The 18,124-nt window shown below is 38.4% G+C and overlaps 2 protein-coding genes across 3 annotated transcripts in view; both read right to left on the bottom strand.

The window, feature by feature from the left end:
• Window positions 1-18,124, bottom strand: part of LOC103145867 (lymphocyte antigen 6 family member D) — a 670,619-nt gene that overhangs the window by 475,763 nt on the left and 176,732 nt on the right. The gene's annotated exons all lie outside the window — the stretch shown is intronic.
• gpat2 (glycerol-3-phosphate acyltransferase 2, mitochondrial) overlaps window positions 1-18,124 on the bottom strand; it is a 135,308-nt gene that overhangs the window by 7,692 nt on the left and 109,492 nt on the right. For both annotated transcript variants that reach the window (XM_016677111.1, XM_007563495.2), the window contains exons 14-20: window positions 13,786-13,916; window positions 13,636-13,706; window positions 13,246-13,406; window positions 11,981-12,084; window positions 6,819-7,003; window positions 6,235-6,312; window positions 3,115-3,237 (exon numbers count right to left, since the gene is read on the bottom strand). In XM_016677111.1, coding sequence (XP_016532597.1) covers window positions 3,115-3,237; window positions 6,235-6,312; window positions 6,819-7,003; window positions 11,981-12,084; window positions 13,246-13,406; window positions 13,636-13,706; window positions 13,786-13,916 — 853 coding nt within the window. The remainder of the gene's footprint in view (window positions 1-3,114; window positions 3,238-6,234; window positions 6,313-6,818; window positions 7,004-11,980; window positions 12,085-13,245; window positions 13,407-13,635; window positions 13,707-13,785; window positions 13,917-18,124) is intronic.

Raw genomic sequence — 18,124 nt, 5'->3', positions numbered from 1 at the left:
TTTGGAAGACAAACATGTTGGCAGGAAAATAAATCTTTAAGAAATCTGGGAGTAAAACTCTCATAACGGCAGATTTTATTCAGCAAATACAGTTGAGTTACTGCCCAGCTGCTGAGAATGACCACCTGAAGTGAATTTATGCAGTCAAACCGAGTTCGGGCTGAGGAAGAGGAGGGAGTGTTTTCTGTTGCTTGATAGGGAGGCGTTTTGTTGCACTTGTTCAGCAGAGCAGAGAGGTTTTAGGAGGAGAGAAAACGCTGGATGGATAGAGTTAAAACATGCTGTTTGAAAAGAACTGCTGTTTGTTCAGAGGACAAAGATGAAGTCAGTCGGTGCATTGTGTAGCGGTGTGGGCGGTTCTGGTTTTACTGAACAACTGCAGTGAACCACTGACTCACCTGTGGCAGGACAAAACCTAAAGGTTGGGTTTTAGTTCTTTTTCAGTTGCTGAAAACATCCTACATGCATACTAACAAGTAATACCTGTTATCGATTGCAGTTTTCTGGCTGATCGTTAAATACCAATATATAAAAAGCCTTACCTGCCGATTCCAATTTTCTACAATGACTGATTTTTAATACTTTTTATGATTAAAGACAGATTCTGGATGTCCTCTCTGTTGGAAGTCGTTTTAATGTTCATCATGTTCCTATCAGTCTTCAGTTTGCTGATAAATGTGTTTAAGACCATAAATCCGACTAAAGGGAAGACTTATTTTAACTGAAGCGGATGAGTTGTGATTGCTCAGTTATGAAAGCGGGTCGTTCAGCAGGTCAGCTGCTTGTTCTCAGGTTCTCTGGTAAAAGTCTCCTTCAAGGTGACCTTAATTACCAGCCACTTCCTCGGACGGCACCGAGACTCATGGCGTTTTGCCCGCAGGAGAGAAAAAATCAACTTCAGAGTAAAAACGTCTGCTTGACTCAAGTTTAGATTTAGACAAGCACTGAATGTAGCTACAAGAGGTGGAAAATGTTTCTGAAATGTAACACTCTGAGGGGCGACATTAACACGGCTGTGTGTGAGAATAAGTGAGTGGGAGGCAAATTGGATAAAAGCCCAATGTGACTGCGGTCCATTTACTGGTCCGTATTCCAGAATGGTCCGATACGAACAACAAAAACCCGGAGCCAACATGTCCCATCGCTGGTTATCTTTCAGAGAGGCTGCAGCGTGCAGCGAGTCGGCGTTTTTCATTTGTAGGTCAAGTTCATTACTCGCCTCACAGTTTTACCCATCTGTTGTAGAAATACAATCAGCAAGCTGAAAAAATAAATATACATCCATGCCCCGACATTTTACTCTTTATATGATGTTTATTAAATTTAATGAAGCAATCAGCGTTGATATACATTTCTATTTTTTAATTGATTAAATGACAGCAGTGGAATTCAATATTTCAGTCTATTAAATGCTTATCTTTAAATTTAGAACTTTATTAAAAATGCCTCTGCAACTAGAGAAAAAATGCCAGAGTAAAAGAATATTTATAAACACATAACATATGATATCAGAATATTTTTTATGTTGTTGCACCACTAATAGTTTATCTTTTCTAGCCTAGAAAATTAACCAACAATAACAGCCCTGCTTTTTAAGTCAACTTGGACAAAATATATTAATCTAATACTGATTCATACTAATGAGTACCATGAATATAAGCCACACTCAACAACTTGAAAAACAAAGAAAATGCATATATACAAGCCAAACTTGTCTATAAGCCACAATTGTTCATGTTGTATCAGATAATTACGCCAAAATGTTTATTTTTGTAAACTTTGAATAAAATCCGTACTGCCAGGAAGAGGTCGCACTAGACTTTTTTTATCGTCCATCAATTTGACTGAGGTGATTAAAAAAAATACATCATCATATATTTTTACCTGTCATTTTTAAAAAATGATAATGACATAAGACACAAGAAGCAGGAGCTTCTTAAAGAGACAGACGCCCAATTTCAAGGTGTCACATTGTGAAGTCAAATGTTTTTTAAGTCATGTTTGATATACAAAGCATTTTTATAACTGAAGGTAATATATTTACTTAATTATGCTATAAAATGGAACTAAATGTCTCTGTTATGATCTGTGTTTTCTGTGTGGTTATTTTTGAGGTTTTTCTGTGTTTTAGTTTTCCCCTGTGAGTCCGTCTTCTCTGTTGATTGCTCCCCAGATGTGTCTACTTACCTGATTACCCTCCCTGTGTATTTAAACCCACCTGTTGTCTTTGTCTCTTGTCGGGTCCTTGTCTTAGTTCGTCTATCGTCTAACGCAACGTCTTGTGAGTCAGTTTGTTTTTCCCCTCAGTAGAACTGTTAAGTCCTGAGGTAGTTTATTTCTATGTCCAGTCCACATGTCAGTTGCTACCGGTATTAGCTACGTGCTTGTTTGCTGCCGTGCTTCCTGAGCCAGGACTGTGTTCGTCTCTCTCATTAAACGCTTCATCTTCACCATACCTGGGTCTCGGCGTCAATCCTCACCACCATCAACAACCACTTTATGACAGTCTTGATGCCATCAACAAACATCCTGATTAAACTGGTTTTCACTCAAGTTTTCACATTATAGAGATTATTTCTAAATAACTTGTATGCTGCAACTCAATAATGTAATGCATAATACATATTTTTTGTCAAATTAAAGCTTATTTTAATGGTAATGCTGCACAGAAGCAATAAAAAACAAAAAGAAAGCCTCGTTAGTGACGATCCCTACACGTGTCGATCTTTAAGTTAATCATGTCTTCTTTCATGATTCTTAAACATCCCAAAGTCACTTTGAAATATTTAAACTCCTGCTGTTTGGTCCCTCTGGAAGAACCTCGGCTGCTTAGTGTTGGTTTGAAATATCGAATGCAACAGGAAGTACGTCTAAAGACGACACTCTGCTAATTCACATTCAAGATATGTGATTCATCCTTGTAGCAGCTTTTTGTAATGGAGATTTAGAAACTTCAAAGTTCTTTTCATGTCACCATTCTGCGTTCATGCATGTGTAAGTTTACTGCGGTCTCCAAGTGAGTGATCTGGATGAGCAGAAAACCTTTGTCCCATTTTCAAACCTGATGATACTCTGAGTCACATGACGAAGCCAAAGGGAATCCATTTTGTTTACCTTGTATGAGCGCAAGTCCTGGTCCTCGCAGTCAGAGTCGCTGTGATACGGGTCGTCGGTGGCGGTCCAGGTCAGAGTGCCTTCCCTCTTCCAGAAATCACAGATGTGAATGTCGCGGGGAATCTGCATGAGGCAAACCGAAGAGCAAACAGTAACACTTTAGTTGAAGGAGTGTGCATAAGACTGCACTGTCAAACATGACATGAATAATTATGACACATTAAGGACACTCTTAATGCAAAGTTGGCACTTTTAACAGACTTTCAGTGCAACTTTGCATTAAGAGTGTCATTATTTACCAAATGGCACTTTCTGAAAACGGTCGTAAACATTCATAAAGACTCCTTCATGTTCATAACAGGTTCATGTTTATGACAGTCTTATGCACACCCTACCGGTGAGGGCATGAACTCGTAGGTAACAGGCCGAGTTCATCACTGGATCTCAACTCTAATAATAACTTCTTTCAAACTTTATTTCATGAAAACTGTTCTGTGTGCCTTGGACTTGTTATAATTTTCTAACAAGGGAGTGAAATACAAAAGCCATGCAGCACATGTATGTGAAAAGAGTTAATGAACACTGCTGGGTGTCTGAATACGTGTGACCTTTAAAAATAAAGATATGCAAAATAAATAAATGAACAAATACAAAAGGTTTTAAAGTCTTAATAGACACACTGCACTGTGCAAAAAGGTTTTGCATTTTTATACTACTTTGGTAGTTTTTTCTTTTAGGGAAAGCATCTAGATTTCACAGATTCTCTGCATTCTGAATGTAAAAATTCATCTTCAGATTCTGCAGATTAAGACATTTCTCACATGACACTGGAGGATCGTAAAGCTGTGCTGGTCTGTGTGCAGCTGCAGGCTGCGCCGCTGCTGCCTTGTGTCACTATTTCACACTTATTCAACGATCCCATCTTACCCTTCATCACTGCTCTGAGCTCTAACGTCTTCAGGGATGGATGAAACTTACAAGTGCACAAAAGCAACTCAAAGTCAAGACAAAAAACAAGAAATAAATGGAGAGAATGGTAGAATGATGTGGAATATGTTTGATGAGGGGTGAAAAGACCGCAGTCTTCAACAGAGAAATATCTGATGGATGGATGTCTTTACGGAGTAAATGAACTGAACTTCTTTCCTTTTCCTGTCCTTTTCCTGTCACACCTTTGTTGTCTCATCTTCCACCTCAGTCATGTAATGCCTATAAAAAGTATTCACCCCCCCTTAGATGCTTTAGTCTTTTTGTTGATTTTACAAATCAATCACAATCATAAAAAATTGCTTTAGGAGTGCCAAAAAAAAACTTAAAGTGAAAACTAATTTATAACAAATATGAAATATAAAACACATGAATGAAACAAACGCAGTGATGAAGCAGGCAGCACTGTGAGAATCATGTTCTCTGATTTTTCCAGTGGTTTTAATTATTGCATAAATCACCAAATTCAACTTTGTAAGTTTGAAATGTAGAAATGCGCGTTTTCGAAAAAATGTTTCATTGTCTGAAACCAAATATGAAGACTGAGTTCTGCAGGTTTGATTCAAACGTTAACTGTAGCCGGTTGGTAAAATGATGATTCTTCATTGCAGTAAGTAGGCTCCATACTACCTTGGTTTTATCCAAACGTCCTCTACAGTTTTTTTAAAGCGAAATTTGCAGCTGAGCACACCAGTTAAACTTTCCTCTTTTTACTCATGTTTCCGACTGCATTGCTGAACGCAGTACAAGGCTGTGCAATGCACTGCTGTGAACCTGGAGGCTTTTAGGTCAAAATACATACTGCAGTTAATCTGCATTATGAAATGTGTTACACTTTTTAGATTAATGTTGATAACGCTAATGTTGACACAATTCATGTTGATTTAAATTTCAGGAGACGCCGGTGGAGTCCTCAACCATCGTCTGGATCGCTATGAATAATAAGACGCACTTAAAAGCCTTTAATTTGATCAAAAAACAACCTTGTAATCTGGAGAGCCTTATATGTTGTTCTGGAGTAAAACAGCGCCCTCTAGTGAATTAATCTGGATCAATTGTGGTAGTGCTTACTGATCTCAAAGCACGGAGCTCTGTGAAAATGTTCTAGTTGCCATTACGGCTACCGTAGTCTAAGACAAACTGTGCTTTGACTGGCTGTTTTGTTTCGCGTCGCTTAATGCACCTTTAAATATGAAAAAAGATCGAAAATAGACCATTCGTTAACCAGTGAGGAAAACACGGTAACTTCCTGACCAACAGAGCACAGTTCAAGACACTGAAGGTTTGTTTCTGATCAGGGCGTTTGGAGCACAAGATGACCACAGGAGGCTTTACAAACCAAAGTCTGCAGAAACACTCAGATGACCAGAGAGATGGACAGGACACCGAGTACTGAGGATGTATACATTCTGTGTCATTTTCAGTGAAACAGAACAAAAGTAAGTTTCAGGAGAAACACAGATATGTTTGCATAATTGAAGATGTGGAGGAGAACAAATACCCCAGTGTTCAGTGAGACAACAGCCCAGCAGCAAAGCTGCCAACAAGAAGAGACTGAGCAGACTGTACGGTTTCTGCTGCAAGATGGAGATAATCTTTCGTCGGTTGTTTCAGGAAAATAAATCTGATCTCTTCTATGGCAGTAGCAGAATCAGATGCAGTGATAACAAAACTAAATGATCTGATGAAGAAGGTTGGATCTGCCCTGGAGTTGATTGTGCAAAGAAAGTTATTTCAGAAAATATTCAATTTCTTTGAAGCTGCAACTCTGTAACAGAGTCTTAAGTCAGAGACTTTCTGGTGTGCTGCAGCACAGCCTGCTACAGGAGATCCTTCTGCTGACAGTAGTGATGATTTGGAAATACTTCATGAAAAAGAGACACTTTCAATGTTCAGACTAAAAGATGAGAAAGAACCAACTGTAACCTTTCTAATTTTTTTCATAAAAAAATAATTTTGCTAATCCTAACTTACCCTAAAAATGTTTTTATTTAATCTTGGACAAAAAACACAAATATTTGAGGTAAATATCAGGTTTCAACTTGATTTACAGAGATATTCTAAACAGAATGACTGTTTTAAATTATTTAGACTTAAAGGAAATAACTTTCAAAACTGTTTAGCGGCTCTTACTTCCTCCATGATCAGGATGCCACAGCGGACCAGGCTGTCAACAGCATCCAGAGCAAAACTCTGAGTCGACTGACAAGGCTGCAGAGAGCAAGAGAAAGAAAATGGCTTAGCTCGGTGGTGAGGCACAGTCAAAAGCAAAAACAACTTCAGACTATCACCGTTCTCAGAAATACAGCCGGAGACAGCTGACAGAAAGCATAAGGTTTGGAGTAGAGATGTAGCGAAGATCACACAGGGAGAACGAGAGGCAGCTGGAAGGAGGCTGAGAGCTGAGGGAGATATTTCTTGGTGAGAAATGGAGTGAGAAACAAAGCTACAAGCAAAGGAGACAAGAAAGAGCAGCTGCTGAAATGAAAGGTGGGCTCACAGAAAGGAAAAGTATTAGTGGCTCAGATTCAGAGCCCTTGAAGTCAGCCTGATGAAGCGTGCGCATTCAGAGAAACACACACACCCACACAATCCAAAACCTCTCTCTGGCTGAGATAGAGGCAGCAGAGCAGGATGAATGGCTGTTCAGCTCCATTAAACATCCATTGAATGAGACACACTGGGTGTGCATTTGTGTGATATGAATACAAACTCACTGGCATGATGCCCGGAGGCAGGAGATGGCAAAGCTGCAAGGCTTTCTCCGTCAGCTCCGACTGACCGAGCACCACATCAAACTCCATGTCACCTTTGACCTCCTCTCCCTCCACGCCGTCGCTCCTCACTCGGCTGCTGATGCCACTGAGGACCACCTCGCACAGCATGGCAGACACCGCGCACGCTAGGACCGAAAACATCCGAGTGATTGCCGAGGCACGTACAGGAAAACGAGTGTTTGGCAGCACAACACATCAAGATGTTGGAGTTTGGTGGAAATATTTGGGATGGATGGGTTTATACAATCTGTTTAAAGGTGACATATTATGCACCCTTGAGCAGGTTAGGGTATCTTTATGCTATACAAAGTGAATTTATAATTTTTTTTTTTTTTACACAAAATTTTTAGTGAGATTTTCTGGTCCGTTCCGTCTATTTTGAGCTGTTTTAAATCCAAATAAGCTGCTGCTGGCCCAAAACTTAACGTTTACACTCAACGTGATTTTATATAAAATCAAGAATATTATGGGCAGCTGTGGTTATCCTCTTAGAGTCAGTCTTCAGTCAGAGGCTTCTTCAAATATGCTGTAATACAGACTGTTATAGGAGATCCTTCCTACATCTACAACTCTTCGAAGAATCCTGAATGAATGTAAGCTACAGCATTTAGTTCCTCTTTGGGATCAATAAAGTATTTCTGAATTGAGTTTAATTGAAAATGGCTGCAAACAGATTCACAATTATAAAGTCATACATCTTTGAAAAGCATTAGGAGAGCCTCCTGCACAACCAAGGAGCAGCTTACAGCAGCAATTGTACAACAAATACAGCAGTAAAACCAGCTGACCAAACATGCTGGAGTGCCGCTTAGGTTGCTAGATGAGAGGCAGTGCCTGTTGCTTTGTGATGTTACATTCAGAAGGTTTTTGAAACGACAAATTTTTCACACACCAAAAAACATTTACTTCTTGCCAAAAAAAAACGGCTGGGTGTTTGTTTTTTAATGTGCTTAGGCAGTTTATAAAAACCCAAATCAAAGTGCAAAATTGTGCAAAATGTGAATTTTGCATAATATGTCACCTTTAAGCTTCAGTCCTTTATAATATTTCTCTTTTGTGAGCTGCTAGAAGAATCCTCCACACACTGTTTTGTTTCTAAACAAAAGCAGCCTTCAGATTTCAGAAAGTAAATTTAAAAAAAATTCAATACCAATCCCCTTTTAAGGTTGAAAGACTTTTTATTACGTCTCATTTTTTCATTCATGGCTTTTAAAATCCCTGCAATGTCATATTAATAAGCAGTCACTTTATTGTTGTCACTGGAAGTTGCCACCCATCTGTGAATGTTTTACACAAAACCACACTGACCAGCTGCTCCACTTCGCCCCCAGAATCATTCATGCAGGAATAATGAATCATACTATGAGACATTATTCTCCAGCAGGGCCAAAGCAGAGCGACAGCAGGTATTTTTTCACCTCAGCGTTCCTGTCAGCATGAAAATAAGAAGTAGCCGACAGATAGCTTTGGGGCTAAACGATGACTTGATACAGGCTTGCTGCTCCTCAGTGATTATCATACATTACTGATGCATATTCTGCTGCGCGCCAAACTCTTCAGCCAGAGAGGAGCGCGCGGATTTAATAAAACATTGCCATGCATTATTTAAAAATCAGCAAGTAAATCTTCAGCTCTGGGGAGCAGAACAGCACGGCTTTACATGTCAACACAAGTATGCTCAGCAGTGATGACCATCTGACTTTTTTATGCGACCCACAGTGATGCCTGTGGTGAGCTGTTAAACACACAGGCGCTGCGGTGAGACTCCAGCTGGTTTTACTGCTTAGAAAGAAGAAGTTTTGTTTCTTTCGGGAGGAGATTTGAGTCGGGCGTGGGCCAAAATAAGATCCTCAGCGCAAAAAACTGACAGTTTAAAAATATTTACACAAAAACTTAAATGTGGCTTCAAACCAGAAATGCTTCAATTATTTCTACAGTTGTTGATAAGTGAGTTAGAGTCGGAGGGAAAAGTGTAGCAGTCTTCTTTCAGCCAGCTGAGCTGCAATAAGCAGCAACCGGTGGGGTTATCACTATACAACCAAAGAAAACCTGGAAACTCCCCCCCCAAAAAAAACCTTGAAATATTTTCTCTGATTAAAAGTGATTTAACAAAATATGTGCTTTATTTAAAATATTTGTAGTTTTAAAAATGGTTTCTAAACCAGTCAAGTATCTTGATATCAGTGTTCCTCCTTTGTTTTGTTTGTATTACATGCCCATCCACTAGGGGGCACTGTGTCGCCAGAAGCGTCTGTTATGGGGTTTATATTCTTCTTCATGTTATATTTGACGAGCATGGTGGAATAAAGTTGAGCAGATAAAACAAGGAGAAGTTATTTTTACTAATTAACAACCTGAATGCATTTCAGAATATTTTTAGTTAGTACTCAACCTGGATCTGTGTAAAAAACAATATTCAAAATCCCCTGGAGCACAAATATGTTGGAAAGTTTCCTTTATGTTAAAGGAAATAAATAAAAAATATTAAAGTTGACAAAGAATTTATGAGAAATATGTCTATAATGGGAGGAAGGAAGAAAAGATACTCAAATAAAATATTGATACTTTTCAGTAAAAACTGGATATTGTCCTGTTTGAGGTGTAAAAGTTGGTCCCACGTCTTCAGCCACATTTTCTCTGATAAAATCTGCTAGATTATTTGTGAGAATGCTGGTCTGAAAGTTTAACTCTTAAATTATGCAAAGTATGAAACATATCAAACTTTTTTTTAAGCAGACAGCAACCAGATTCATTCTTAAAACTAAAACAGTAAAGACGTTTACATTTTTATTCCCTCATGCTTTAATGCATAAAACTGTTGTGCATCTAAAAAAACTAAGTATTTAAGTCTTTGCCAACCAGCTTTGCTAGATAAATAATAAGTAAATTAACGAAAGTTTAGTCCATAGATCACATTATATATAGTAGCTAAACTATGGAAAGCATTTTGCTTTTGTAACAATGAAACATGAACGAGGCAGTTAGGACTAATCTGAAGTCGTCTCTATAAAAAAGGAAATGAGGAAAACATATTCCAGCGGGACTGCGACCGGAAGAGGCTGTTTGCTTGCTGTAGTTTGTATAATGGCTGGGTCCTCTGCCGCAGCATGATGCCTCTTTATGACCCTGCATAATTTTATCTATGAGCTCTGAAGATAATTACACATCGCTACTTCCTGAGCTCAACACAAAGCAGTCAGAAAAACGGCAACTCGGAGAACCAAATTAAGAAACACCATTGAGTAAAATGGCGAGTGGAAAAAATATAAGAGCACAAATCAGGAGCCTGGATGTAAATGACTGAATGTGCTTATTGAAATTATTTTTTATATGTTTAGAGTAGCTTTTGTACCATAAGTAAAACAGTCACCAATATTTGATGTGGAAAATGTAATGTTTTTCAATTGATGATTTTTTTGTGTGTTTTTATGATGTAAGCACTTAAAGCTGCTTAAATGTGCCAAACAAATAAACTCGATTTATTGATTGATATATATTCCTACTTCTACATGTCATTATCCAGTTTTGTTTTAACTGTTGTATTCTGTAGTTTTCTGCTAATTTGCCGCTGCTCTTTAAATTTCTCTCTTCATATTGTTAGAAAGTCGAGCAGACAGACCGGGTCAAACTGATCCGATCAGTTCAACCGGGCCAAAGTGATCCGATCTGCCTCATTTAAAGCTAAATCGTTCTGCTGTTCTCTCTGATCCCAACAACAAAATCTGAGAAGCACAATCTGGTCCAGATCAAAACATTTAATGCACCCGAGTAAAAAATACTCCTTCAACAGACTTAAACAGTTAGTAATAAATACTTAGTCTCTGCTCTGCTAAATCAGCGCGTACAAAAAGCACAGCCGCCCCATGTGGCACCAATCTCTCCGGTCTTGGTTCACTTTGTTCTGCTTCTCTGTACAATTCAGAATTTTCACCAATTCCTCGTTTTCTGTCAGTGAATTTGTGCCCAGGCTTCCTCCTGGAAAAGGATTGGGGCCTTTATTTTGGTCGATGGAAGGATTTTTTTATTTAACATTTTGCTGGAGATAAGAGGAGAACTTCGATGATGCAGAGGAGAAAATAAAAAGCTGGTTTTGGAAGAGAACCCTCATGATCCTTGCTTGGCAATTAGCTAAGAGGCTAATTGGCTAAGAGGCTAATTAGCTAAGAGGCTAATTGCCAAGCTGACCAGAGGTTGGGGAGAAAAGCGGCTAGCGCTGACCTGCAGGAAATAACTACACCCCTTTCACCTGCTAACGTTTGGTCTCTGATAACAGGATGGATTAGTTATAGCTAGAGATGTGACGATCAGGTTTTTTCCTGCCGATACCGATCACCCATGAGGGCCGATCACAGATACCGATCACACACTTTTTCACGAAAATCGGCCAATTATGATCGGTGACCGATCGATCGGCACACCTCTAGTTATAGCAGCACCATGTACACTTGGAAGAAGGAGACTCTTGATTTTTAGTTTTTGACTGTCTCCATAGCAACATCTCTGCATCCAGATGCAATAAGGGGTCATGTAAAGTTTATTTGTACAGAAAATTACAGCAACAAGGAAAATCAAAAGGATGAAAACATGAAAAATTAAACTGCAATGGAAGGTAAAGAAAAGTTGAACTACAAACAAAAAAATTATGTTTCAGGTAATTTTAATAAAAAGGCAACTCTAATAAAGTTGTTGGTTATCATTGAAACTTTCGATTTAAGCTGGTGGACAGAAACTGGTGACCAAATACTCTCACTTATTTCTTAGGCTACTCTTCCACCTTTGGGTTACTTTTAATTTGCCTTTTATCCTTTATAAAAAACCAAATAATTTTTCAATAGGATAATAAAAAGTTTAGGAGGAACTTTGTTAAAGATGGAACATTATTTCACACCAATTTACATATTTTCCTATATCACGAGGAAATTAAACTTCCTTATTAGTCTTTAAATTTCTAGATACTGGGAGAATATCAGTTGAGATCTGACAAGGCAAGAGGTCAGAACTGCCAATGCCCAACACAAAAAAATAAGACACAACAATATATACAGATGTTTCAAGATGACATTTCAACTTAAGCATCACAGGAAATGACAAAACTCACTCACCTCCCACAGCTTCCAGTATGAAGGTGTGCGTCACCTTCTGGGCCAGAGCAGAGAGGTGAAGAACGGAAGCAGTGGACGGACGAGGGACAATGAGAGGGTCTTTCCTAAAAGAGACAGTTTTACTTAAAATACAGTGTCTATAAAAAAAGATATTCACCCATTTGGGTGTTTCATCATTTTTATTGCTTTACAAGGGTTTTCATTTTGACATTAAAGAGTTATACTATGTTTTTTTGTCAAAAGAGCCAAATTTTGTTGATCATACCCGATTTGTACAAGCAGTAAAAAGGGTAAAATACCCAAGAGCAACGTTGTCAAACTTGTTTTCGTTTCTGCCAAATCAAAAACCCGAATGTTTTTAAAAGGCCGGCTATGCCAGAATATATTGTGGAACATCTTTTCACACTGCTCTGTCCCTCCTAGGATTTCGTGATTGTTTTTGTGGGAAGTTTTTTGCAATCAAAATCACAGATTTGTGGTGCTAAATTCAAAATATTTGTGAGGAATTTTTTTTGTTTTTTGCCTTATTGGTTTTTTGGGGTTTAATTTTTTTATTGGTTGCCTTCGGTTAATTGTTCTGATGTTCTGTAGTTCTTTATCGCTTTATTTTTTCCTTTTTGACGCGTTTTAGCGTTTTGTCCTATTGTCACTTTCACCTGTTCACACATTTATACACTGATGCGCAGCTCGGTAGGCAATTTGGGGTTAAGTGCCTTGCCCAGGGGCACATCGACATGCGACAGGAGGAAGCTGGAATCAAACCTACAACCTTCTGATTGCAAGATGACTACTCTATTCATAGAGCCACCTCTTCACCACTTCAGAGGTGAAGGGGTGGCAGAACAATTTAAAATAGTTGTTTTAAACGGACATAATTTGCAGTTCTGTAAAGTAAGGTCACGGATTATTATGGCCATCAAAATCGGTGACCAGTGTCAATTTGGCTATTTGAGGGTTAAATTATAAATGTATTCAGATAGTGGTGAAGAGGGTTAGGGTGAAGAAAAATATTTGCTTTATGTCACTTAAACCGAATGTCTTTGGTCTATTTTGGGAAAATGTGGAGATTTGTTTGTGAATTTTACGGATTTGTGAAAAACTTGAGGACCTTCCTGATATAATCTGCAATCTAGTGGGCCACTTAAAAAGCTCCGGTGGGCCTGATTTGACCCCCAGTCCTTGAGTTTGACACATGTGCCCGAGAGGGTGACTGTCTGTACTTTAGTGCTTGTTCCAATTGTGCAGCAGAAACACAACAGAACTACCTTGACGGCAACGCAGCAATGACGAGGTGAGGTGCGAGCAGGGCGAGCGAGTAGTGGATAATTTCTGGAAGAGTTCCCCCAAAGCCGACGTCTCTGTTCCTGAACAAGAGCTCCTCGAGGAGCCAGGCGACGTCACGGCACAGGACAGATGTACTCACGCCCTGCGGAGCAGCGGAAGAAGGAGATGTTTAATTTCAGAATCAGACGTGAGCATTAACCATCTGGAGATGTGAGTCTGGGTATGACTCAGAAAAATCACCGTCACACTCTACTACACTGAAAACCAATTTTGTTTATGAGTCTCCCGGAGTATTGATGGATATTGAGTAGCAGAGGCAGATTTTAATGCAGGGAGCAGCGAACATAGCAACACAGGAAGGATGTGTGTACCTTGCTGTGTTTGTAGAGTAGCAGACTGGACACGAGACTGGTGGACATCACAGCCGTGCAGGAAGCGGCCGCTACATAAACACACATACACCGTCCTGAGATAAAGATTGAATTAAGGCTCAGTGGGATGTTAAATAATCCTGGATTTACAGAAGATGAGGTGGAGGACGATGGCGACGCTGAGGTCTCGATCTGAATGACTCTTCTCTTCGAGTTCAGGAGCAGAATGCAACGTCGGCAGAAGCCACGACATCCGTCTCTTCCCAAACACACTGTCAGATCTAAAATGAAAAAGTAAGAGGCATTTAACTGAACGTTAACTCAATTCTTCCCTCCTAAACTTTAAATTACACTTCTTCTCTCCTGATAGTCAATTACAACAATCAAGTGCTTTTAGATAGCTTGATTATTTGTTGCACACTCAGACAGCTCCGGGGTTTATTCAGGGTAAATTCAGCTCCACTCTGTATGATAGGAATCAAGGTAGCAACAATGCAAGCCGCTGCAATTTTATCCCATTATCATTAATCACACGAATCCGATCAAAGCTCGTTTCTCTTTGAACTCACTCTAATTGTAAAAATGCAGAAGGGCAGCTTTTAAACAAGTTAGCCTCTGGAAATGTTGTTTGTCCCTGCACTCAGAAGTAAACGACTGATTTATCTGCAACATACAACAATGGGCACCGATTGGGTTTAAAGTTGCATGGTGTCTTCAAACAAAATGAGTTTCCTGACTAAATAAAGACAAAGCCAGTTTGACGACTTAAAGCATATAATAGGAATAATATATTTAACATTAGATCAAGACTGAAAACATTTTTGTTTACAATCACTTTTCCTGGTTGAAGCTTGAAACTGAAGACTAGATTTGAACTGGAGAGAAATGTTTATGGTGAAGTTTAATTTAAATTTTGCCTTTAATTTCTATTTTATATTAAATACTTTTAAATTCAGCTTGTATATATGTCTTGTATATGAAAGGTGAAATAAACTTGCTTTGCCATCTTTGGTCATCTTGATGGTTCACTCCATCTTGAAAGTTAATAAAACTATTTTGGATTAGGGTTGTTTTTTTATTTGTCATATTTATGTCATACTAAAAGGTGGTAACATTTTTGGAATAAGACCCAAAGGATTACGTATAAAATTATTTGAATTCAATAAAGATATATATATACTTTTTTAATTGATTAACATCTTTCATATAACAAATGGAACAGAAAAAACGGAGTATCGATTTTGGGGAAAAATATTTATCTGATTTTATTTACATTTAATAAAAACATTTAAATTGGAGATTTGTCTTATTTTCAACAAGTAATGGAAGTATCTCTATTTTATTTACAGCAATGAAAGCTTTACTAAAGGTAATGTTTTTATGCATTTTAATTGTTTATTTTATCATCTGTCTTTAGTTATGAGCTCCAACCTTTTCAGGTTGGAAGGCCTCTTTGCCATCACCCTAATCTTTATCTACCTCCTGCTGATCTGCTCCAAAATATTATTACAGTGGGTCAGAAGAAACATGTGGCTCAACTAAAGCATTGCTTTTAATCTGTCAGGTGCATGAATATTTTTTTAAATAAATTTTTAAGCTGAACTAAAAACTATGACAATTTGTGTGTAGTTTTAATACACAACAGAGCCAATCTGCTTTATTTTTACACTTTGTGAATTTGACCTTTTAGGACAAGTTTTCATATCAATCTAAAGTCATAAAATACCATAAAAAGATATTCTATACATCTTTAAGCTACTTTGCTATTCATAGCTTTTTATTATTATTTCACAATTGGCAGATGGTTTTAGATAATTTTAGACATGCTAAAACTCTCCTATGACGGGGAAACTATTGCAGAACAGCAACAACAAAAAAATTGCCCACAAAAATCTACAAGAAATCTTGAGAATCTAAATATGAACAAATTTGGCTCATTCGGACACTGGTAAACTTTAAATTAAAAGTGATTTTATTCCCAAACTCGTACTTTATTTTAGTTTTTTTTCTCATAAGTTTGTTTTGATACAACCAAATTTAATTCCTCTGAATCATTTCACCTCCACAAACCTCGGGCTTGATCCATTTGTCTGTGTTACATTTCAGAGAAACGTGCATCAATAGCAGCTTCTTACATAGAAAACTAAATTTAACTTCTTATATTATTGGCTGCAGATCCCCATCAACAAATGACGCAGTCGATCAGCTGATAGATGGAAAAATTAATACGAGCAGCAACAATAAAAATAAACAAAGCTGATGCAGCATCATTAACTGAAGTGAAATATGTGAATACTAAACTGCAGACAAAGGTTTGAGTTTCCATTTAGAAAAAAAAGTCATGGCAGCATTATTAGAAGTTAGATGGAGTTAAGGATGTTAAGTTTGGGTAATTTTACTCAGAGTTGAGTAAAATTCAGCTGGGTTATTCAAAAAAGTGGTCTCAAAACAAAGTGACAGGGTTGCACTTTTTTATTTTAGCTGGTAATAAACTCAGTTTGGAGGTGCAGCTTTTAAATATTTCAGTAGTCGGAGTATTCTGTGGAGCAATCAGACACAGATGTAATACGCCGATGGTTCCCAAGCCTTTCTTTGCTCAAACCCACCTGAGTTTAGAGCACAAAGAAAGAAGCATTCATTAATTTATTTATTACAAAAAGCTTGATCTTTAACTCCAACCAGGGAGGAGATGTGAAAATGTTTTTGACATCTTTTTAGGGCTCATTCAGATGAAGGTGTTATGCATTAAGAATGCAGTGGGAAGGGAGTGTGAGAGTTCCCAGAGTGTTTCCTGCAATATTTAGCAACAGACAAAAAAATGAGCACAAGTCCAAAATCTGAGCTGGCAGGTCAGGTTTTTAAATGTTGGTAATCACCGATTGGCCAGAAAACCGTGATCAGTTCACCTCTAGTGCATTCGAGTGGTGGCAGTATCATGCTAGAGATGTGAGATCTACTAACCCAGCAGAGACGGTACTTGAAGTCACAAATCAATAAATGTTCTTCAGAATTTCAATAAATCAAAAGTTAATAACTATAGCATGAATCATTTCAGCCCATTGTGTCTTGATTATCTTGAGAAAACTCTTCAGTCAGAGGCTTTTTCGGATTCGCTGTAACACAGACTGCTACAAGAGACGTTTCCTACTAATAGCCATCACCACCTTCAATAACTCTGAGGAATCTAAATTAATGAGCTACAACAGCCTTTAACTTCCTTTTGGGATTAATAAAGTATTTCTGAATTTGAATGTGAATTCTCATTCACTGTCATTCATCTCCTTTAACACACTTTGGACTCGTATTGAAACACAATGAGGCAGAACTTCCATCTGGTTTTCAGATGTGGAGAGTTTTATTAAAGTATCAACGGTTCAGAACAGAGCAGGTGTTAAAAGGACAACCTGAGGCGGCGCTTTGGTTTGCCGGCCAGATGCTGGTCTAGTGTTCTTATTAAAATAGCATCAGGTATGCAGCTTGCTGCAGCCTGAGACAGACATGCTGCGATGCGATTGTGGTGTAAAGTCTTGTAGATGCAGAAAACAAAATGGAAAAACCTTTTAAGAGAACCAAGAGCTTGACGCATCATGACTGCTCTCACTGCAAAAGACTTTCCAAATTTTCCACAGCCCAGTCAAGTTCTGAGTAATCTAGCTGAACGAAGGAGGATGAAAGTCTGTTTGATTTTCTATCTAAAGCTCACTGTTCGACAGTAATTGTCTTGATGAAACGTGGTATTTGAGGCATTCAATGAATCATTTCAACCCTAATTTAGATATAAAAATGTGTGCTTTCAAGCCAAGAAGGGATTTTTGCCTCAGAACAAGCACCTTTACTGTTGTTACAAGTGTAGCTGTGAGGCTATTCTTCCCAATAAGCATCTTTTGAACAAGTTTGGACAACTACACTTGCTGTTACCGAGGTACAGCTGCAGGCTTCAAACACTGCACAAATTAACACAAAATCTCCACAGTAGTGCTTTTGTTGTTTGGGCATGTAGCTGTGAATTGCAATCAAACACAGCAGTGTAAACACCGACAAACGGTTTAGTGAATGCGAGTCCTTCAGAAATGTAAGGTCAACTCGGAAAAGTAACTGCAGGTGCATCACTCAAACACTGAGGCGTGTTTGATAAAAACTTCCGGCCTCTTACCTGGAGAAGTGTGGGCGCAGCATGAGTGTTATTTATGCATCTTAGCTCTGCACATGTGTGAGAGAGATACGCACAAGAGCATCACCGTGTGTGTGTGTGTGTGTGTGTATGTATCAAATCTGGACCCACCGACTGTAAAAGCTCTTGATCTCAACTGAGAATAAACAAACCGCCCAGAGTTATTGCACCTTTGTAAATAAATATTTCACACGTGAGGACTTTTAATTTTTAACAACCCACTCATCCATCTGCTTCCTGTGCAGCATTAACATGCAGGGGCAGAGAGACGCTTGGAGAGATGAAACCTAAGTAACCACGAAATCGTGCCGCAGCATC

This window comes from Poecilia formosa, unplaced genomic scaffold (genome assembly GCF_000485575.1).
Source record: "Poecilia formosa unplaced genomic scaffold, Poecilia_formosa-5.1.2 Scaffold148, whole genome shotgun sequence".
Lineage (NCBI taxonomy): Eukaryota > Metazoa > Chordata > Actinopteri > Cyprinodontiformes > Poeciliidae > Poecilia > Poecilia formosa.
This window is presented reverse-complemented; position numbering and strand designations above follow the sequence as displayed.